Genomic DNA, 21730 nt, shown 5'->3' on the forward strand with positions numbered 1-21730 from the left:
TTCAGATACTCATAAAGTGTCTTTTAAGCCTATTAATTGCCTTATCAGGGCATCATCCCATAGTTATACAGAGAAAATATGTACAATACTTCAGTCTTGCTCTTACCTCCCTAAGTGGGAGGTTATATTTGTCTAAAGGAAATGGGGACTGAGGAAGCGAGGGGGGTGGTGTGAAGGGAAGGAAAAATGAAATTTAGCAGGAGCCCTGCCCCGCCTGGTGTTTATCTGGGTTGGGCACAGCTTGACCACCCTGCCACATGTACATCCCTATATCCTCACCTCTCCTTCCCTATCTTTTTCCTCCTTACTGGCCTTGAGGGAGCTTGTATAAAAGGCATCAGGAGAACAGGAAAAACCACATTGCTGCAAACTTCTAGGCAACCCTACACTCTCACAGGGAGGTCTCCTGTCTCTAGGAACAACTCCAGCTTAATCTTCTCCACCATGAGCCTCAGACTTAAGGCCACGTCCTCCTGTCCCGGCGCCAGCCCCCTCCGGGTCCTACAGAGGCTGTTACTGCTATCCCTGCTCCTGACTCTGGTTCCCTGGACTGCTGGAAAAAGTAAGAGAAACTCAGGGAAAACTGAGAGTCGAGTGTCTGCTGCCCTGCAGCAGTGTCTGGGGAGAGTCTGGCCTGGTTCTCCTGGGGCTGGAGACGGGCATGATACTAATAGCTCGTAAGTGACCAGGGGATGTTGCACTGACACTTACGATGTGCCCAGAAGGTTTGAAGATGATCATAGACACAGTGGCTTTATGAGAGAGGTAGAGTTAACAAATAAGGGGACTAGGGAAACACGTCAAGAGATAAGATCTCACCGGGTGGTGGGTATTGGAGAGCGCACGGATTGCATGGAGCACTGGGTGTGGTGCAAAAACGATGAATACTGTTACGCTGAAAATAAATTAAAAAAATTTTTTTTAAAATGGGAAAAAAAAAAAGAGATAAGATCTCCGCTATAATCGCGACCACTAATTGAGCCACACTTTCTACCCTAGCTCCCAGTGTGGACAGGAAGCGGTTCATTGAACTTCGCTGCATGTGCTTGAATACCGTCTCTGGCATTCATCCAAGTAACATCCAAAGTTTAGAGGTGCTCAGAGCAGGACCCCATTGTGCCAACGTCGAAGTGATGTAAGTCCCTGCTTCTCTTCCACACCCACTGACACTATTATTTCCAGTCCTGTGCGTCCCTTCTAAGAGTCATGCCAGGGCACTCACAGAAAATTCCATTCTCTCTTGCAGAGCCACACTGAAGAATGGGAAGGAAATTTGCTTGGACACGGAAGCTCCCAAAATCAAGAAAATAGTCCAGAAAATTTTGGAAAGCAGTGGGTCAACAGCTTAATCTGTTCACTTTCTGTCAAACCTTTTTATCTCCCAAGAACAATAAGAGTTTGAAGGCTTGACTTCCTGGAGTTCTTATTTATCCAAAATACCTATTCATATCGTATTAAATTTTGGATGTGTTTTCCATTCTGCCCCTAAAATTCACGACATTCTGAGAAGACTGGTTAATAGATGACAGAGAGAAGGTGACAATAAGCAAACTTACTTTCAAAATATAATGTGGGGTTTGTTCTCTAACTCTTGGTTAAATGTGGCACTCTGTTTTGCATCCCTTTATCTAAAATTTTCTCTTCAAATACTTATATGTGCATTAAACCTATCTTGCTCTACCTTACTGTTAGACTAGCTATGCTCATGATGATTAATAGATTTCAGAATGGTTGATGATTTTCGGAATCACACAGATCCCAGAAAGGAGCACTTGCTCAAGAAATGTTTGTTAATTTATTTAGGCACTTAATAGAGTCTTTTAATGTCTTAGTCTTAGGATGTCTTGTTTCAAAGCATTTTCTGAAAGATTTTTCTAATGTTTATTTTAGGCTTCAAACTGTAAAAATAATAAAGTTGTAGAATGTGAGTCTTGTAAGCAGTGGTTACTTATTTTAAAGAGAATATATTTAATATGAGTAGAATAAAAAACACGATGAGGGGCGCCTGGTGGCTCCGTTCATTAAGTGGCTGCCTTTGGCTCAGGTCATTATCTCAAGGTCCCAGGATGGAGTCCCACATTGGGCTCCTTTCTCAGCAAGGAGTTTGCTTCTCCCTCTCCTTCTGCTGCTTTTCCCTTTCTGTCTCTGTCAAATAAATAAATAAATAAATCTTTTAAAAATATGATGAAAAGCTTTAATGTTTTCTGTTAAAAAACTCCAGCATTTTCAATATAATAATAATACATGTTCTATATAGTGCTAAATGTTTTAACCTGGCATGTTTGTATATATTTGCATTTACTTAATATCTTCATGGTTACAATTTTAGTATTAGAATCAACCTTGTAAATAAGTAAAATGAAAAATGTAAACTTTATCAAACTTCTAATTATTGCTTTATAATCAAGAGAACTTTCATTCTTTTTAAAATTGTTTTTATTTGAACATAGTTGACACCCAATGTTGCATTCATTTCAGCATAGTGATTAAACTTCCTGATACCTTATGCTATGTCCACCAAAAATGTAGGTGTCTCATTACAACATTATTACAACATCATTTACTGTATTCCCTATGTGGTGCCTTTATCCCCATGATCTCCTCATTCCGTAACAGGAAGCCCATGCTTTCTATCCCTCTTCACCCATTTTGCCCTCTCTCTTTCCCCTCCTTCTGGTATTTCTTAGTCCCTGAAATTTACACCCACACTATTCTTACACAATTAACATGAAATCAAAATTGTTATTGCTTTGTTGTCATATATTACTAATTTTAACCAAACTGTTGGGGGGAAAATGCCTTAATTACCTTTTTATTATTTTTTTTTACACTTCAGTATTCCACAATCTAGCAAACAAAATAACTTGTTGACAATTTATGTCATTTTAATTTATTATAATAGCTAACCTTTATTGATAAATTTTAATATGCCAGACATATTGAGTGTTTTGTAGGCATGAATTATATAATTCTCACAAGACAGCTATGATCTGGTTAAGAAGACATTCTCTGCAGAGAGGATAATTGGGTTTAAATGGTTCTGTCATTTGCTGGGCAGGTTGCATAACCTCTCTGTGCCTTTGTTTCTTCATCTCTAAAATGGTATAATAATATTGCTTATCTCCCAGAGTTGATGTGAAAAGTAAGAGTTAATAAATTCCAAGGGCTAGAAGTAGTGCATGTCACACAAAGACAGGTATATAAATGTTAACAACTATTTGTTATCGTTACTTTTCGTATCCACAGCATTATAGAGAAGAAAATTGAAGTGCAAAGAAATTAGGAAATTTGCCCCAAGATCAGATAACTAAGTAGGTGACAGAGTGGGGATTTGAAACTCTGCTTTTAACCACCACACTACTTTCCTTGATTCTTCTTTCTCTAATAAAGAGATTACATTGTATATCATACAGTGTTATTGGCACACAAAAAACAACCTGATCATAAGTAGCATACTATGATGGTTATAGGAGAAGAAGTAAGTTCATTAACCCCAACCTGTACATGGACTTTGGAGAACACTCATGTATTAAGCATTCAGTTCTCGAATTTTGTATATTACGATCTTCTTTTATTATCTCCTCACCATAAGTTCAGTGCCTTAAAATGTTTTGTCTACAAAATAAAGGCATTTATTAAGTAATAGTTAACAGCAACAACAAATTTATATGTATGTTTATATTTATATTTTTATCAAAGCAGTAAGTGGGGATTACAGTCATTTTCATTAGCTTTTCTCCAATAATTCAAAATGGCTCAGACATCTTGTTTATTTCCCTAGTGGTTTGCTACTAAAATACAACAGTGCCAGCTCCTGAGACATGACACAGTTTTTTCACTAAGCTATACCTCCTCAGAGGCAGATGTCTTTTATTTTTGTGCATGGATGTTGAACTATTTCATTTAATGCAGAGAAAGCATCATTTAATGGTCAGTTACCACTTCCTGCAAATATTGAAATCCAGGGGTAAGGTTGCACAAAGCCAGTGTGCTGACACTTCATACCCCAAACCATCCCTTTTATCCCTTCCCTTGGTCACTAACCCTATTTGGGATCTCAAGTTTTAATGCAAAAACTTGTCTAAGTCACAGCATATTCTGTATGAATCATCGCATTGGATGCTGGGTATTTAAAAAAAAAGTGTAAGTCACACATAATTGTCCTTGAAGAGATCATTGTCTGGTAGAAGAGGCAGATAGCTTAACAAATCATCACAACCATGCGGGACACACACTAATATAGAGACATGTTCTAACTGCATAAAGAAACAACACATCAGTAAGTCAAAGCCGCAGAATCATTTTCAACATATATTATCTTCTTGTACATAGTACGTTATATCAAGTCCCTACCCATGTGCTAGAATAAGGATAAACGTTATGATGTCTTACCTCATAGAGCTTTCCATTTGGGGAGAGAAAACATTTTAAACACTTCCAAATAGACACACAGACACACATACACATGCATATACATCTGTGTGTCTAATGTACATGTGTGTGGGCTGCCTGGGTGACTGTCCGTTGAGCGTCTTGATTAACTCTTGATTTTGCTCAGGTCATGATCTCAGGGTCTTGGGATGGAACCCCATGGTGGGGTCCATGCTCAGTGGTGAGTCTGCTTGAGATTCTCCCTCTCTCTGCCCTTCCCCCCACTCATGTGTGCTCTCTCTCTCTCTCTAAAATAAGTAAATAAAATCTTTACCCAAAAATGTACATGTGTGCATGTTTGGAAGATCTGTGAGAAATTGCAAAGGCAGAAGGTGCCAAAACACCCAACGGGGAACACAATTAGCTGTAGCCATCAGGAAAGGCCTCTCTGAGGACGTGATATAAGGCTAACACCAGAAATTTCAATAGGACTTAGTCAGGGGAAAGGCAAGGGATGGGATCCTAAGACAAAGAACACTGGAGGCCCAGGAAGTCAACTGCACACCCTGCAGAGGTGTGGTCCCGCTGAGCATTCGGAACCAGCTAGTTCCCTGCAGTGGGCTATGATGCCCTTCACTGCTGTTAATCAGCGTGATGGAAAGCCTCTGGCTTTGAGATGAGGTCATCCTTTGCCCTAATCAAGAGCCCAAGTCATCCTTTTTCAGGAAAGGGAGGATGTTCCATATTGATCTCTTAACCTTTCCTGTGTGGAATTCTTTTGCCTGCCCTCCACCCGCTCTTCCGAATCTTCCCCACACTCCCCTCCAGGTGCTCTGTGTCCTCCTGAGAGCATCCCTGCTCTGGCGACAGGACAGCCTGCCTTAAACTGCCTGGGCTGGGTCACAGAAGGCTCTGGGGAATGCGGCCTGGAAACTCTCCTTCTTCACCTCATTCTGGGCCCAGCCCCATGAAGAAACATCTAGGCACCAAGTTTTTAAAGAAAGAACGCGTTCAAATATTACTTCTGCAATTTTTCTCAGAGGACCATTTTAGCTGAGGATAACAGACTCTGTTCCCTAGAGTATACGGGATGAAGACTGGTAGTATGGGAGAGATCAAGAGACTGAAGACTTCCACATTCGGGTGAAATTCAAAACTGAGTCATCATCTAAAGATCAAAATACCACATTCAACTTTTTACCAGCAAGAAAACAATTACTAAGGACACACCTTGAACACCTACAGCCACCCAACTCAACTGTTAATCTATAACTGAAAATCTGTAGGAAAGGCAGGGGGGAGTATGCGGTGCTTGGAAAGTTGGGAGTTGAGAAGAAACAGAAACTGCCTCCGGTTGGAAGGTACCAGCCCTGTACACCGCAACATGGTGACCACAGAGAAGTCTATGGTAACATGTGACAAAGGCAAGACATGTAAGGGTCAAGTACTGTTTCTAACTGCACCCAGGTGCCTGTATATGAGTTCACATTGGGGTTGTGGATTCTGCTTTCAGTGCCCAGCCAAGACAGCTGACCTCAGGCTTTTTTTTTCCCCCTAATCTTAGCTGGCCAGGGCCTAGCTCTTCCCAGAAGTATCCCAGCTTCCCCATTCTCCAACCCAAGCTTCCGGACCCTGGGGATAAAATGGGCCTGGAGAGTCTTGGGAGCAACTGGCCTGCATAAGCCCCAGCCTCGACTGCCTTACACTCTCGGCTTCTGCTTGTACCTGCTGGACATGAGTGTTGGAGCACGTTCCTGTGCCCCCAGCCCCTGGCTGGGCCCGGGGCTGCTGCTCCTGGGACTGCTGCTCCTGCCAGCTGTGGTCGCCCTCCCCACAGGTGAGACCTGAAGTAATGCATTGTGGGGTCAGAGGGAAGCGGAGAGAGAGAGTCGGGAAACCCCTAAGGATGGGGCTGAATCTTTCATTCTTTGAGTTCTTTCCAAGTGTGTGGGGGCTATGCCAAGCACTGCCAGGGGCACGTTACTATCTATCAATAACGCTCCTCCGAGAGAAGTATGATTTGTGGGGGAGGACATGAAAGCCAAACACTTTACTAAGGTTTCCCAAGAAAGAGCCCTAAGGTAAGTTTGGTGGTTCCCTGAATCAACACTCTCTCTTCCGCTGTCCTCTCCCTGACCCAACCCCCAGTGGACCTGGAGGGAGGAGAGGAGGACCTGCGCTGCGTGTGTATGAAGACCACCTCTCTAGTCCGCCCTAAGCACATCAGCAGCCTGGAGGTCATCGGTGTGTCAGGCTACTGTCCCACCCCCCAGATGATGTGAGTATTGCCACCTGCTTCTTAGCGCCTGCCCACCCTCTGCTCCTCTCCCTTCCCTTGCATGCCCAGGAGTCCCCTTGGCCCCGCCCTTCCTCGCCTGCCTTCACCCTGTCCCGCCTCCGCACCCTCCTTCACCCCTCATCTAATCAATCCCTGGTTCAAATCCAAGCCCTGAAAGGCGTGTTTCTTCTTTCCCTGGCAGAGCTTCGCTGAAGGATGGGAGGAAAATATGCCTGGACCCGAATGCTCCTGTGTATAAGAAAATAATTAGGAAGCTTTTGAAGAGCTAGTTACTGGTTGCCTGACCCCGTACATTTTCAACAGAGCATGTTTTTTATTTTAGTTTTTCCATTTTCAACCTAACTGTGGACAAATCTTCTGAAGTTTTTATGATATTTTAAATTCTTAATAAATAAAATAAATCGACTTATGGTATAGTCGAGTTATTTCTTAATAGAACAAAGAAATAGCATCCACACGTCATTTCATTAAAAAAAAAAAACAACTCCAGAATTTTAAGCAAAAATACATTTGAGGTAAAGTTTGGCTTACTAAAGACTGGTTTCACTTGGTGTTATGCCTTGACAGATACAGATTTGCATATTTACGTACTGCGTTACTTCATTCATTTACATATTAATGTTGTAATTAGCTTTGCCAGTAAAAATTAATTACTGGCTTTTTAAATCAGAGAAAGGCAACTATCATAGGGTTTCACTCACGTGAATGTAAGAAACAGCTCAGAGGATCATAGGGGAAGGGAGGGAAAACTGAATGGGAAGTCATCAGAGAGGGAGACAAGCCATGAGAGGCTCTCGACTCCAGCGAAACAAACTTTGAGGGCTGCTGGAAGGGAGATGTGTGGGAGGATGCGGTAGCCTGGTGTTGGGCATTAAGGAGGACACGTGATGTAATGCGCAATGGGGGTTATACGCAACTGATAAATTGTTGAACACTGCCTCTGAAACTAATAATGTACTGTATGATGGCTAATTGAATTTAAATAAAAAAAAATTTTTGGTTAAAAAAATAAGTTATTAGGTTTTTTTAAAATCTATCAATCAGATACTACTTTTATCCTCTTAAGATTTATACTCTACCCTAGTATTAGAAAAATTAATAAAATGAAACTAAGATTCTCTACTACTTAAGAGAAATATGTGTATACTTTCCAGAGAATTACATTAAAATATTTTACTCTTTATTCGTGCTTTGATAACGTTGACATTTCACAAAAGTGAAATGCTAAAAAATGGTTCTTATACCCACATTACTACCTTTAGTGAATCCCATATTTGGCAAACCTACAGAGTTGGCTTTTATTACATTCCATTCATATACCATGAGTGTTAGTTCTCAGCCTGAAAATGTTTTGAATGGATTTTTTTTCCTTGGCATTCTCACGTTCAGTAACACTTTATTTGCAGTCATCCACGTTCCATGAATCCCTTAACACTGGAGAAATCAAGATTGTATGTTAAACAGCTGTGGAAAGTAGGAGGAAAAAAAAAAGAAAGTAGGAGAGGTGCAAGGTTATACTTTCCATTCACGCTTCAGGAAGATACTACTATATTTTGGGGAGAAAGGAGGGTGCTGTAAGATGGGCTTGTTAGCTACCTATTGCTTCTATAACAAAGTACCATGAACATCATGGCTTCAACAACACAGATTTATTATCCTCTGGTCCTGGAAGTCACAAGTCCAAAATGGGGCTTACAGGCTAAACTCAGGATGTACTCAGAGCTGCGTTCTTCTGCAGGCTCTAGGGGAGAATCTGTCTCCTTGTCTTTCTTAGCTTCTAGAGCCTATCTGCAGTCCAGGGCTGGTGGCTCCTTCCTCCATCTCCAAACTACATCACTCCAACCTCTGTTTCTGTTGTCACATTTCCTCTCTCTCCTTTGACCCTTCCACTTCTTATACCCTGCCGGTCTCTTAAAAAGAAAAAAAAAAAATCTTTTGTGATGATATTGGGTCCACTTGAATAGTCCAGGAATATTTCATCTCAAGATCCTTAACACATCTGCAGTCCTTTTTCCTCCCCTTGCCATATAAAGTATAGTTTTCACACATTCCAGGGATTAGGGCATAGGAATTTCTGGGAAAGGGTGGCACTATTCAGCCTACCATTGTGGGCAGGGATGTAGAATCTAGTTGAGGCAGGAGAACACTATAGACCCTTACTCATGATTTCATGTCATTTCAATCTAGTTACAACCATATGTAGAGGTAGGATTGGTTTGCTGAGAGAAAATGGAGCCTGGAACAATTCATTCTCTTTGAGGGTGGTGGAGGTCCTCTGAGATGACCAGCTATTTAAATAAACACTATGTATAGAGGTTTTTAAAGTGCCAAAGTATCATCCAAATTTCCACACCCACTTTGCATGATGGGAAATATTATTCCCATTGCAAAGTTGAGGTAAATCTCAGAAAGGTTCAGGAACCTCCCAAAGCCACAGCTGGGTAGAGGTTGAACAGATGCGTCTGACACTCAGTTCCCTGTATGCTGCCTTTCACCCAGGCCATGGGCCTGTTTGCTCATTCTTCAGAGAAGAACTGTCCTGTGAACTGCCCTTGGAGGTTATGAATGAAGATTCCTCGCTCTTGGAGGAATACGAATGAACTCTGGGGGGCAAAGGGAGGAATAGAACTGCCACAGGATTAAAAAAAAAAAAATGAGTAGAAAGACACAAGACATTAACTCCTTAGCACAACTGGAGGGTAGTTTATCATTCTTGAGAGCTGATGTGTCTTTTGGGAGCAAACGATGTCTTTCCACTAGTTTTCACCCATTTGGTGTTTTTCACCTTCAGTCTACCATATGAAGGTGACCTGAAGTCTCTTTCCAAAAGTACAGATACTTTCTTGCATAAAACCTTCAAGGTCCAAATCCTTAGCATGGCTCCCAATGATGGGTCACACCGACTTCCGCTCTGGCCTGAGTTTCTTCATTTCATTTGTGAAGTGAGAATAGTATAAGTGTCTACTTCATCAGTGACCACGAGGGCTTAAATAGATGACTCAGGCAAAACTCTTAGCATTGTTCCTCCTGCAAAGGCTGTGCTTAAGAATTAACAACCACAATTACCACTGTCAGCATCCCCATCCCAGCCAGTCCAGAGCGTGGACAAAGACATTTAACAGAGTGTCTCTTGGTGTGATGTAGCAATAGGAGTAAAAGTTCCTTAAATCCATGAACTTTGGGAGGCAAAATATTAGAAGTGGAGTGTGGCTGGTAAGATTGTTTTTATCTTTGTTTATTTTCCTTTTAAGGCCCTCCTCGAACAACCTACTTACTTAGAGTCCATAATCTAAGTGTGACTCAAATGGCCCCAGTGCTTTTTGCAAAAGTCAACCCATGCTAGTGCTTTGCAAATCTTTCCTTCAAAATTGCCAGAGAAGACTTTCAAGTAGCTGCCTTTATCAGCAATGGCATTGGGGGGAAATTTCCTGCCAGGGGAAAGCCCAAATTAGAGAGCAACTTGCTGTAACTTCCTGCTCTGAGAACATTTATGGAGCGATAAAGTTTAAATGTACTTACTTTTTGTTGTTGTTGTTCTTGCAAAAAGGGTCCACACACTAGACACTTACTGCACAGTCATGGGCCTTATCAACCAAACAAAACCACCAAAGGATATTTTGCTCTTGGAAGGCATTCTGCATTTTTCTAAGTATTGTATATTTTTCTCCTGGAAAGGCCTTTGTTGTAAAAACAGTTTCCTCTTCATTGCATAGATCACTGAGGGTTTAATGGGCTTAAAAGATACATTCAAATGTTTTTTTCTTATAAAAGACAAGGAACACATTCTCATTATGGATGACATTGAAAACATAGTGGAAAATATGAGGAAAAAATTTAAAATGAGTGTAATTTTGCCACTCAAAAATAATCTGTTTTTCAAAATACTAGTTATTGGATATTGGTTGTAAAGTGAACTATTAATTTTCAATAAATCATCACTATAATTACAGGAAATTAAAGGAAAGAGTAATTACTTTATTGTTAGGAAGCATTCCTGTCCCAATTTTGCAGGTAGGAAACCAAGTCCTGGGGTAATAAAATAAGTTATTCCCTGGTTAGAGAAAGAATGTCAGACTCAGGGGATCGAGCATTCACTTTCACATTTATGGGTATTGTGTGTGTAGCTATTCACAGTGTGTGTGTTTACACACACCGCTAGAACAAGTTCACAATACACTTATACTTGTCTCTTTTGGTGTGCTTTGGTATTTTATTTTCTATACTGTTCTATTTTTCCCACTTTTTAGAAACTGGTGGCCACAAGCTCATGAAGTATTTCATAACCCACTAATGGATCATAATGTATAGCTTTAAAACCTTGCTGTACTTCTTTGATTAAAGATGTGAGTTTTAACATGTCATGTTGGAGGCCATATTCCAGTTAGTGCTTCTCAAGACACTCAGAGAGTCGGTAGGGACAGGATGCTCAGGACCAGCTGGACAGTCATGTCTCCTTGCTTGTGGTCTGTTTTCAATCTCAATCTGCAGGTGTGACCTGGGGTTGGAGTCTTTGGAAATCCCATGAGGAGCCAGCTTTTGAGTAGCTATGACACCACACAGGGACTTGTCTCAACTGTTGAGATTCTCTGTCTTTTTCAGCTTGGGGCTCCCTCTTATACTTAGTGCTCACTGCCCATTCAGCTTCATTCACGCACATTCTGTGTGGGTCTTCATGTAAACTGAATCGAGGACAGAAAACATTGCTTTCCAGGGGTGCTTGAAGAAAGTAAACACATTCGGTACATTCAACTGGTCGTTTTATAGCCATTTCTTCCTCCGTTATAGTTCTTCTCCTTATCCCTGGAGTAGCTGTCTTTAGCTCAGTGGGCTTTTCGATAAGGCAATCTTGGGTTACAGAGTTCTGACTCTGTGTGACCCGAGTGTCCCAGTTTCCTCATCCAAAAAACCAAGGCAGTAAAATCCACCTCACAATTTGCTGGAAAAGGGTAAATCTCCCTTAGAACAGGACCCAGCATGGATCTGACTTGGAAGTGGAAAATAATGACTAAGAGTTACTTTTGTTCTCTTTCTTTGGGAATTTTACCCTATAAAAGCACGTAACATTTCCTATCAAGAGTGGTCACATCCTTAAGCTAACAAGTGAGCATTGAAAACTTGGTGGACAAGTCTGAACTTACCCCACACAGAACCACAACTCCAAGCGTGGGTGCAGATAACTACAGCAGTGATCCCTTTCTGCAGTTTTGTGTTCCTTGGTTGCAATTACCCACCCTCAACCATGGTCTGAAAACTCTGAAAGCAGATGGTCCTACTTCTGACTTAGCATTGGAAAACCCAGAGTAGCCTAACACTAAGTCACCATGTGTATGCTATTCACCTTGCTTCTTCTCATTATGTAGCCATTTTATCACCTCACATCATCACAAGAAGTAGGATAAGTACAATACAATACAGTATTTTGAGAGAGAGACCACATTCAGATAACTTCTATTACAATATATTGTTACAGTTGTTCTATTTTGTTAATTCCTTTTTTAAAAGATTTTATTTATTTATTTGACAGACAGAGATCACAAGTAGGCAGAGAAGCAGGCAGAGAGAGAGAGAGAGGAGGAGAAGCAGGTTCCCTAATGAGCAGAGAGCCCGATGTGGGGCTCAATCCCAGGACTCTGAGATCATGACCTGAGCCAAAGGCAGAGGCTTAACCCACTGAGCCACCCAGGCACCCCTATTTTGTTAATTCTTACTGTTAATCTCTTACTGTGCCTAATTTATAAGTTAAACTTTATCACAGTTATGTCTGTATTAGAGAGAACACAGTGTATATAGGGTTCAGTACTCTCTGTCTTCCAGGCAACCACTGAAGGTCCTGGAACTTATCCTTGGTGGTTAAGTGGGGGTGGGCAGCTACTGTGGTTAAGAAACAAGTTTAATATGACAAATACAAGTTCTGCTTTCCACTTAGGATAACAACTAAAAGAAAATTAAATAACAAAACAACAAAGTTTATCACCCAGCATTATCTATAAAATATTTAGGAGATCTGGTGATTGGAAGCCTGGCATAACTGTTTATCTTGTAAAGAAAACAAGGACAAGAAATAAACTTTGGTTGTCACCTTGTGAAATATTTGTATCTTTACTGAAGCAGAGCCATGGGATTCATGCTATTATTAGGCAGTGTTGTGATGAAAGGTAGTAAATCTTGAAGGCAGAGCAGTCACCAAGCAGAGTTGGAGCAGTCAGCTTTTACTTACCAGCTGTGTTGGAGAATTGGTGAATTATGTTCGCCGTAATTCTAGGGACGAAGACAGAATCAATTGAGGAAAAAGGGAATAAAGCAGTGTATATCAATCTCCAACAGAATAAAGATTATACCACACTGTGATTATTTATCTGTTCCTTCCTTCAGGTCAGGGAATAAGGGTCTTGCCTCTTCTCTTCATTTCCACTTCCAGAAAAGTGCCTAACAGAGTGGGCACTAAATAAATGTTAGTTGATATTTATTAACTACATGAAGGGAGGCAGTAATGCAGTTAGCACCATAATGCAATGGTGCAGTTGGGAGCTGGACTAGGCACCTTATCAACAGAAAGTGAGTTGAGAATTAAAGACTCTGTTTTCCCACACCTGACTTTGTTAGGCTCAAAGATTTCGACAAATTATTCACAGACGTTATAACACATTCACGCCATTTACCCTATCGATGATTTGTATGACTCTTTAGTTAGAGTCACATCGATAGCTATTAGGGAATCTGCTAAGATTTCCCCTTGTCTGTCCATCCACAGTCTTCCATCACACACAGATGCTATAATATGTACTCATTAAACATAATTTTACTGTGGATACTCACATTCAATGTGCAACCTACTACACACATGTAAAGTACAAACAACCAAGTCATCCTTTCTTCACTTCTACCATATTGCCACCATATTTAATTGGATCTCATATTTCCTTAATGCCCTCAACCACTTCAGAAATGTCCATCAACAAACTGGCTCAGGCATACACCAGCACAGCCACCCCTTTGAAAGAAGTAGCATGCAGACTCCTCTGCCTCCATGATTGCCTGAGTATATGGACAGAGTCTAGAAAGCAAAAATAAAAACAAAACATTTCTGGCCAAAAAATTGAGAGAGAACGAATATTGGAAAATACTGTGGACAGCATGCTCAGTATCTAGTCTTCATGATGATTCACATTTACTACTTGAAATCTGTATCTTTTTTTTTAAGATTTTATTTATTTATTTGACAGAGAGAAATCACAAGTAGGCAGAGAGGCAGGCAGAGAGAGAGGAGGAAGCAGGCTCCCTGCTGAGCAGAAAGCCCGATGTGGGGCTTGAACCCAGGACCTAGGATCATGACCTGAGCCGAAGGCAGCGGCTTAACCCACTGAGCTACCCAGGTGCCCCTGAAATCTGTACCTTTATGCTATGCATTTTCTTTTGCAGTTTATGCATTCATCTTTTGACTTCCTAAATTTGTTTTCCATAATACGATAAGGTCATAAGGGTGTTGTCATCTCCAAAACAGCTTTCTTATGTGATTGTTTCTAAGAAAAGTTTTCTCATTTCCTTAATCTTTTGCAATTTTGGCAATCCTATACTTCTTCCTGTTACATGTATCATCATGATGCCATTGATTTAGTGAGCAGAAAGTTCAGGGAACAATTTTAAGAAAATGGAGATAAAAAGCAATTTATAAAACATTTAAAAACCAATAAACTTCATAAAAAAAAAACCTGATAAAAACTAATATATCAAATGGTTCTCAGTGTTAACTAAATGATTTTAAGTATTTGTAGACTGATTAAATCAACAGATGATCACGCCAGGAACAGAAAATTAAATGATCTTCCATTGCAGAAGAAAGCAGACAGGCTAAATAAATTTGTGTTAGAAACTGAACTTTATGTAATTTCATATCTCCTACTTTAGCTATCACTGTGCCTTATACACATAGATGAACCAAAAAATATATGGGATAAATAGCTATTATCCATTCATTTCCTGCCCAGATGTTATACCTTTAATTAGATGGATCCACCCATATACCATGATGCAGATGGCCCTTAAAACCCAAACATACTGCTCCACTTCCATTTGTGGCAGTCAACCTGGACTTCCTTTGTTTAATTCCTGACCTTGTTCAGGTGCTCTGGCTTTGAATATTTTTGTAGGTCTTACTTGTGTTCTTTGGATATGTTGGCAGACCATGGCCTCAGAACTTTCTAGAGATGTTGGTTCAGATTCATTTCTCTGGCTGCCTCAGGTAGATACTCTTCCTGAACTCTTTCACTGTAATTCAAATTCTCGCTCATCTGTATTCCCTTATGACCCCAGAAAGGCTGATGCTGAGTGGTCAAAGCATGCAAATGTAAGGAAGTCTAAACCATTGCCAATCCTTCAAGGATGGTTTCCTGATGTCCTGACCTCAGGACACTTTAGTTACATACAACATTGGCCTGGAACCATTTGTTCATGCATTGTCTCAACAAACATTTGTTGAATGCTTTGTATGGATGAATTCATACTGGAGATGAGGACACAATGAGAAATGAGATATGATGGCTTCTTTTCAGAGTGGGAGTATGTAAACCAGTGGTTCCCAATAACACGATCTGTAGCCAAAGGTCAAGGTAACCTTGTTACGAACTTTCTGATGGAAGTGGCATTTGAAATGGCTCCTGAGTGTCAAGTAGACATCGCTGGGCCATGCATGTCTGCCTGTTCTGTATCTCTGCACTTCCTGCTTCAGTGTTAAACTTGAAAAAAAAATGGGGCGCCTGGGTGGCTCAGTGGGTTAAAGCCTCTGCCTTCGGCTCAGGTCATGATCCCAGGGTCCTGGGATTGAGCCCCATGTCGGGCTCTCTGCTCAGCGGGGAGCCTGCTTCCTCCTCTCTCTCTGCCTGCCTCTCGGCCTACTTGTGATCTCTATCTGTCAAATAAATAAATAAAATCTTTAAAAAAATTAAAAAAAACTTGAAAAAAAAATAAACTGCTTATTTTTGTAGTCATGTCATACCACAGTGCTTCTTCCCTTCATGCCTTCGGTTATTTGGTCCTCTTTTTCTGGAATGGTTCCCTACTCACTCACTTTATATAGCATCCTCCTCCAGAAAGTTTTCTCTGATACCTTCCATCCTTCCAACAAAGGGAATCAGATGCCCCCCTCCTCTCAGGGTCTATAAATCTCTGTGCACTGGGGCTCCCTGGTAGCTCAGTCAGTTGAGAGATTGAGCCCTGCCTCAGGTTCTGCCCTTGATGCAGAGTCTGCTTGAGACTCTCTGTCTCCTTTGCCCTGTGACCCTCCTCCTGCTCTCCCTTCCTCTCAATATAAATAAAATCTCTTTTTTTAAAGATTTTATTTATTTATTTGACAGAGAGAGATCACAAGTAGACAGAGAGGCAGGCAGAGAGAGAGGAAGGGAAGCAGGCTCCCTGCTGAGCAGAGAGCCCGATGCGGGACTCGATCCCAGGACCCTGAGATCATGACCTGAGCCGAAGGCAGCGGCTTAACCCACTGAGCCACCCAGGCGCCCCATCAATATAAATAAAATCTTAAAAAAAAAAATCTCTATGCATTGTAAATATCATGGATGTCCAGACAACTCCGTTTTTTTTTTTCTTACTCCTATAGATTGTGAATTTGGTAGTGACAGAAAATGTCTTTTTCCTCTGTGTAGCCCAATTTGTTTCTTAGCTTATAAGCAGTTGATAAATGTTGAAGGAATAAATGGATAAGTGGGTTCGAAATAGAGTAAATAGAACTAACTACTTGTGTTGGCAAGTTACCTCTAGCAGAAATGTGGAAGATGAATGGTGTTGAGCCAGGCAAGAAAGAGACATCTAATTTAAATGGCGAGAGAGAGAGAGAGAGAGAAAGGAAGGACGGAAAGAGAAGAGAAGTGAGAAGGAAGGGAGGGAAGGTGGGAGGGGGATCTGTTGGCTGACATCGCATCCATGAATCAATCAGAGTCACCTGGAGGACATGGGTGCCCAAACAATGTCCTTTGTAATTTGTTTGCATTTCATGTGCTTTCCTCTGCGCCAGCTTCATCCTTAGGCAGACTCTCCCCAAGCACTGGGTCACCTCTGGATCGCCTCTTTACCAGTTTGGCAGCCCTAGGAAGAATTAAACACTTCTTTTTCAAGTGTTTCAACAAAAATTCTAGGGACTGTTTCTCATTTGAAAAGGCCTAGTTCACTTGTCCATCTCTGAATCAACCAGCAGGTCTGGGTGGCAAACTAAGAAATAGTTCATTCCCCTGAACTTCATGAACTGAGAGGGAGTAATTCTAGGGTGTGTTAGCAGGAAAAAGAGAAAGGGGAGCCCAACATGCCATTTCTGAGGAGACTGGATAGAGAGGCTGACCTATTCCTGGTACACCCTAATGCCTTTGGCCTGTAGGGCAGATTAATCCAGGAATTTAGTGTCATTTTCAGACATCCTCACTCTTCTCCCCTCAGAGCTGGAGTCATTCCATCAGAAGAGGTCATTTTGGGCAAGCTGGGAGTAGTCAGAGCTACTTTGCCCATTCCTGCTTGCGTAACAGCATGGGTGGTTCTCAGGATGGAGCAGTGTCTCAGCTTCCATGCCCCCCAAAAAGGCAGAACCTGAGTCGTCAACCTGCCATACAGGCAGATTTATTTGGGGAAACGTTTCCAAGGTTGGGGCTGGAGAACCGGGAAGAGTGAAACAGAGTGTAGGCACCTTTGGGGTTTAGTCCTCCTGGGGATGTTTGTGAGAAGTCATGCAGAATATCTGCCTAAACCATGACAGGGGAGGAAATAGTTACCATTGCCTCCTCTTCCTTATTGGCAAGAGATTTTCCATGTCGGTGACAGAGAAACTTTGGGGCAGAAAGTTACCTGGTGTGGCCAAGATAAGAGGTGTAAGTTTACAATGGCTTGCTTTTGGCCGCTGCAGCCATCACCAGGGCAAAGCAGTGAGCCCAGAGGGTGTGAACATTCTGGATTTTATTAACTGTCAATCCCAAAAGATTTGTAATAATTACAGGGGGGCAAATGGAACTTAACCACCAGAGCGTGTCTCTTAAAGACTCTTCCATTCCTTAAGAGTTGTTGCTTGTCCTGGCTTAAAGAGTGTTCATTAAAAACTTGGTGTTTAGGGGCACCTGGGTGGCTCAGTTGGTTGGGCCTTTGGTTCAGGTCATGATCCCAGGTCCTAGGATCAAGTCCTGCATTGGGCTCCTTGTTCAGCGTGGAGTCTTCTTCTCTCCCTGACCCTCTCCCCTTTGAAGCTCTCTCTCCCTCAAATAAATAAATAAAATCTAAAAAACAAAAAACAAAAACAATACATAACTTGGTATTTAACTCTTGCAGAAGTAATTGGCTTAGAGAGGCACATGTTCAAACAAGAGAATGGACTTGTTTATTGTAGTAGGTTACAGCAGTCCTGTGCTTATAAACATATCTGCATTTCAGTTGAGAAAGATTTCATGGATTTAAGTGGCATATTAAAGAAAATATAAACAACCCTTTCCTTTTCACTTCATCCAAAAACAAGTGATGTGAGGTTATTCCTGGAAGTTAAACTCCACAAAATCTTCAAGTGTTACTGCTTCTTGACATGCTTCATTTACTCCCATTTTTTTGGCAGCTTCTGTAGATAAATAAGAGTTCTGATCTCCCTGAACACCCTCATTTACGTCAGTCTTGGGTTGGGTCTGGAGATCATTTCTGTTTTTCTTTAGTTACATGAAATTGAGAGATTCGTGCAGCATGATTAGTGCTGAAGTCAAACTCTTTAAGCCTCTAACACATGACGAAGTGTCCAGTCTGGAGCAGTGGATATTTCCGCTTTTCATATCTGAGCAAATATGAACTCAACAAATCTGAGCAAATATGAACTCAACAAAAATTATTTTTCCCCCCAAAAAACTAGCAGTAAAGCACGCATGTCCACTGATTTCATTTGGGTGGTACTCTAAATAGATTTTAAAAGAGCAATTAAAAAAAAACACAACACCTTTTTTTTGTTTTGAAGTAATTTTAAATGGACAAAATTGGTAAAAATAGTAGTTTTCTGTACTCTTTACTCAGTTTCTCCTTTTGCAAACCTTAGCAAGGTGACATTGCCAAAGCTATGAAACCAACATTGGCACATTCTTACTAATGAAAACTCCATACTCTCCTGGACTTCTCCCCTCATTGTCCTCTTTCTCATCCAGACCCAACCCAGGAGACCACAATGAAGTTCACTGTCACCTCTCATACTTCCCTCTGAACTGTGACTCTTTCTGAGTCTTTCCTTATTTTTCATGACCTTGACATTTTTGAAGAGCTCTAGTCAGCCATTTGATATTCCTCAATTTGGGTTTGAAGGACTTTTTTTTCCTGGTGAGACTGGAGTTATGAACTTTTGGGGAAAATACCAAAGAGTTGAAGTGCCGCTTTCATCACATTGTATCAGGAGGCACATGATATCCACTTAACACTGCATTACACCATTAACCTTCATCCTTTAGTTAAGGAGATGTTTGCCAGATTTCTGCATGGTCAAGTGACTAGTTTCTCAAAATTGGACAATTTAAGAAAATAAAACAAGCTGTATGAAAGAGTTGTAACAGGAGAGTTATGCTGTAGAGTGAAACGAAACGATGCAGGTGCATGATCATTCTGCTATGTCTGTATTGTAGAAAAAGTAAATTTGAACTATTCAGCTAGGGGAATAACAGTTTTTTTATTTTTTAAAATTTTTATTATTTTTGTTTATTATTATTTTTAAGATCTTATTTATTTATTTGACAGAGGGAGAAAGAGAGCACAAGCGAGTGGCAGGCAGAGGGAGAGGGAGAAGCAGGCTCCCCACAGAGCAGGGGAGGACAACGTGGGACTCCATTCCAGGACCCTGATATCATGACATGAGCCAAAGGCAGTTGCTTAACCAACTGAGCTGCCCAGGTGCCCTTTTTAAATTTTTATTTTCAGAGAGAGTGAATACATGGGGCAGAGAAAGGGCAGAGGGAAAGGGAGAAAAGAATCAAGCCAGCTCAACGAACCACATAGAGCCCGACGAGAGCCTTGATCTTATCACCCTGAGATCCTGACCTGAGCAGAAACCAAGAGTCCTATGCTTAAACGACTGAGTCACTCAGGTGTCCAAAAACAGCTTTTTTTTTTTTTAATCACTCCTCTCTAGAAATTCTTAACCATCTATCACAGAGCATTTTTTATCTAGCATAATGGTTCAAGGCCATTCTCTCAGACTTTGAGTCCCGGGCTCAAACTCCTGTGATGTAGGGAAAGTTACTTCATCTCTCTTCACCTTAGTTTCTATATTTGTAAACTTAAAGCCCCATAAAGATAACCTTAAAGTTCCATATCTACTTCACAGCGTTGTTTGGAAGATTGAATGAGTCAATATTTGTAAAACTCTTAGAAAAGCTCCTGCAGTTTGCACAAAACAAACATGCTATGCCTTGGGGTGGGTACAGGGGCTTAGTAATTTGCTCATGGTATGTGGCAACTAAATAAAGGAAGTGGCCTCTTTCATATTTACTCAAAATCCTGTAAACCGTTCTTTGTTCGCCACTATGTTCATTGACGGAAAAAGCAATTTTTTGGTGATTTTCTTGAAGTTTGTTCTGTAGAACAAACAAAAGAGGTTATAGAAAAAAAACCTCTTCATGTCTTTCTGATTCTATGAACTTCATAAAATGAACCTGTTTTACAAGTACAAGTAAAAAAAATACATCTTTCAACTTTTAAAGATTATTTTTGGGTTTCTGAGCCAGTTTCCCATCAAATCCCACAAAACAATTTATAACAAGAGAACCACAGATTTGATTATTCATAAGCTAGTAATATATTGACAACTTTCTTCTCACTTCTTATTGCTTAAGACAAATTTTAATCTTTTAATATTTTAATTTCCCTCATTTTCCCTCTCAGAAGCATACTGATCAAGGCTAGAATGTCTTTGAAGGTAGGCATTCATTTTATGAATCTTTTCCAACCAATGACATGGAGAGTAAGTCAAACTCCTTTTATAGATGAAGTGATTGAAAATAGTGTTGCCTTTGGCTCAGGTCCTGGGATAGAGACCTGCATGGGCTCCCAGATCAGCAGGGAGTCATCTTCTCCCTCTCTCTCTGCTTCTCCCTCTGGTAGTACTCCCTCTCTGTCAAATAAATAAATAAATGTTAAAAAAAAAAAAAAAGAAAAAAGAAAATAGGACTACAAAATAAATCAGTCATAGATCTCAACAGTAAAAATTTTTAAAAATCCTGTGTATCTCTTAGTAGAGTACAGATGTGCCTTCTTTTCAGGAATCCTAGTAAAGAAAATTTTAAATGTGAAGAGAAAAATTAGGGAGTGAACCTTTCCATTACATTTTTTTTTTCCTTTATGGAAGGATTTACAACAGGTTGAGTTTCTGTTTAGGCAATGCTGGGAAAAGCTATCTCACTTAACGAACATTTATAAAGTGCTTAATCTGCTGGCTCCCACAAATGTTGACTCATTTCTCATAATTACCTTGGGGTAGACAAAGAAATGTTTAACAACTGCAGGTGATAGGTGGCAACCGGAGGTAAGCAGTTTCGCTGGGCGCCCAGGGGCGGGTTACTATGTGCAGGCTTGTTCCCTACACGGGGCTGCCTGGAGCCTGGTTCTTAGAAACCCACACCCCAGCCAGAGGCCATTCCTGTCTGCTCCCGGCGCCCCCAATCCACTCCAAACCCCCGCCACGCTTCCCATCGGATTCCACGCTTCCAAGAATTCTGAGTGTACCCTGGAGAATTATTACATTCCAGACCTCTATACCTCATATTGAATTAGTAAGAGTTCTCTAAAACTTCTGGTGAAAAAATAGTAAAGGTGTCAGGCTCAAAGACTGAAATTCCTAGTCAGAAAAGAGAGACATGTCATCCCGCTAGAGAAAGGGGGACCAACACCGAAGGTCCCGTAGTACGGGGAAGGGGATTTTGAGCGTGATCTGGCGGTTCGTGCTTGATCCGCACACAGCAGGACCAAGGGTGCTACACAGCAGGCACCCACTCCCTGGGGACTAGGTGCTGTATTGTCCAGGGATGGACCAGAAGGGGTGAATTCCACCAGCCTGCCCGA

The 21730-nt window shown here is 41.0% G+C and overlaps 2 protein-coding genes across 2 annotated transcripts; both read left to right on the forward strand.

Moving 5' to 3' along the window:
* Positions 1-273: 273 nt before the first annotated feature.
* On the forward strand, positions 274-1974 carry LOC125094404 (platelet basic protein-like). Its single transcript, XM_047719989.1, has 3 exons — positions 274-562; positions 1000-1135; positions 1247-1974. Exons 1-3 carry the CDS (start codon positions 445-447, stop codon positions 1347-1349), a joined length of 357 nt encoding a protein of 118 aa, XP_047575945.1. The 5' UTR covers positions 274-444; the 3' UTR covers positions 1350-1974.
* Positions 1975-5697: 3723 nt separating this feature from the next.
* LOC125094405 (platelet factor 4-like) lies at positions 5698-7069 on the forward strand. Its single transcript, XM_047719990.1, has 4 exons — positions 5698-5804; positions 5936-6208; positions 6520-6649; positions 6852-7069. Exons 1-4 carry the CDS (start codon positions 5756-5758, stop codon positions 6937-6939), a joined length of 540 nt encoding a protein of 179 aa, XP_047575946.1. The 5' UTR covers positions 5698-5755; the 3' UTR covers positions 6940-7069.
* The last annotated feature ends 14661 nt before the right edge of the window (positions 7070-21730 follow it).

Source organism: Lutra lutra, chromosome 2, assembly GCF_902655055.1.
Source record: "Lutra lutra chromosome 2, mLutLut1.2, whole genome shotgun sequence".
Taxonomy (NCBI): Eukaryota; Metazoa; Chordata; class Mammalia; order Carnivora; family Mustelidae; genus Lutra; species Lutra lutra.

Bases quoted from the DNA above. Each gene is read 5' to 3' on its own strand.
- LOC125094404 (XM_047719989.1), top strand. From the start codon at position 445: ATGAGCCTCAGACTTAAGGCCACGTCCTCCTGTCCCGGCGCCAGCCCC. The intron at 563-999 runs GTAAGAGAAACT...TTTCTACCCTAG, and splicing joins TCCCTGGACTGCTGGAAAAA to CTCCCAGTGTGGACAGGAAG. The intron at 1,136-1,246 runs GTAAGTCCCTGC...TCTCTCTTGCAG, and splicing joins TGTGCCAACGTCGAAGTGAT to AGCCACACTGAAGAATGGGA.
- LOC125094405 (XM_047719990.1), top strand. From the start codon at position 5,756: ATGGTGACCACAGAGAAGTCTATGGTAACATGTGACAAAGGCAAGACA. The intron at 6,209-6,519 runs GTGAGACCTGAA...CCCAACCCCCAG, and splicing joins TGTGGTCGCCCTCCCCACAG to TGGACCTGGAGGGAGGAGAG. The intron at 6,650-6,851 runs GTGAGTATTGCC...TTTCCCTGGCAG, and splicing joins TGTCCCACCCCCCAGATGAT to AGCTTCGCTGAAGGATGGGA.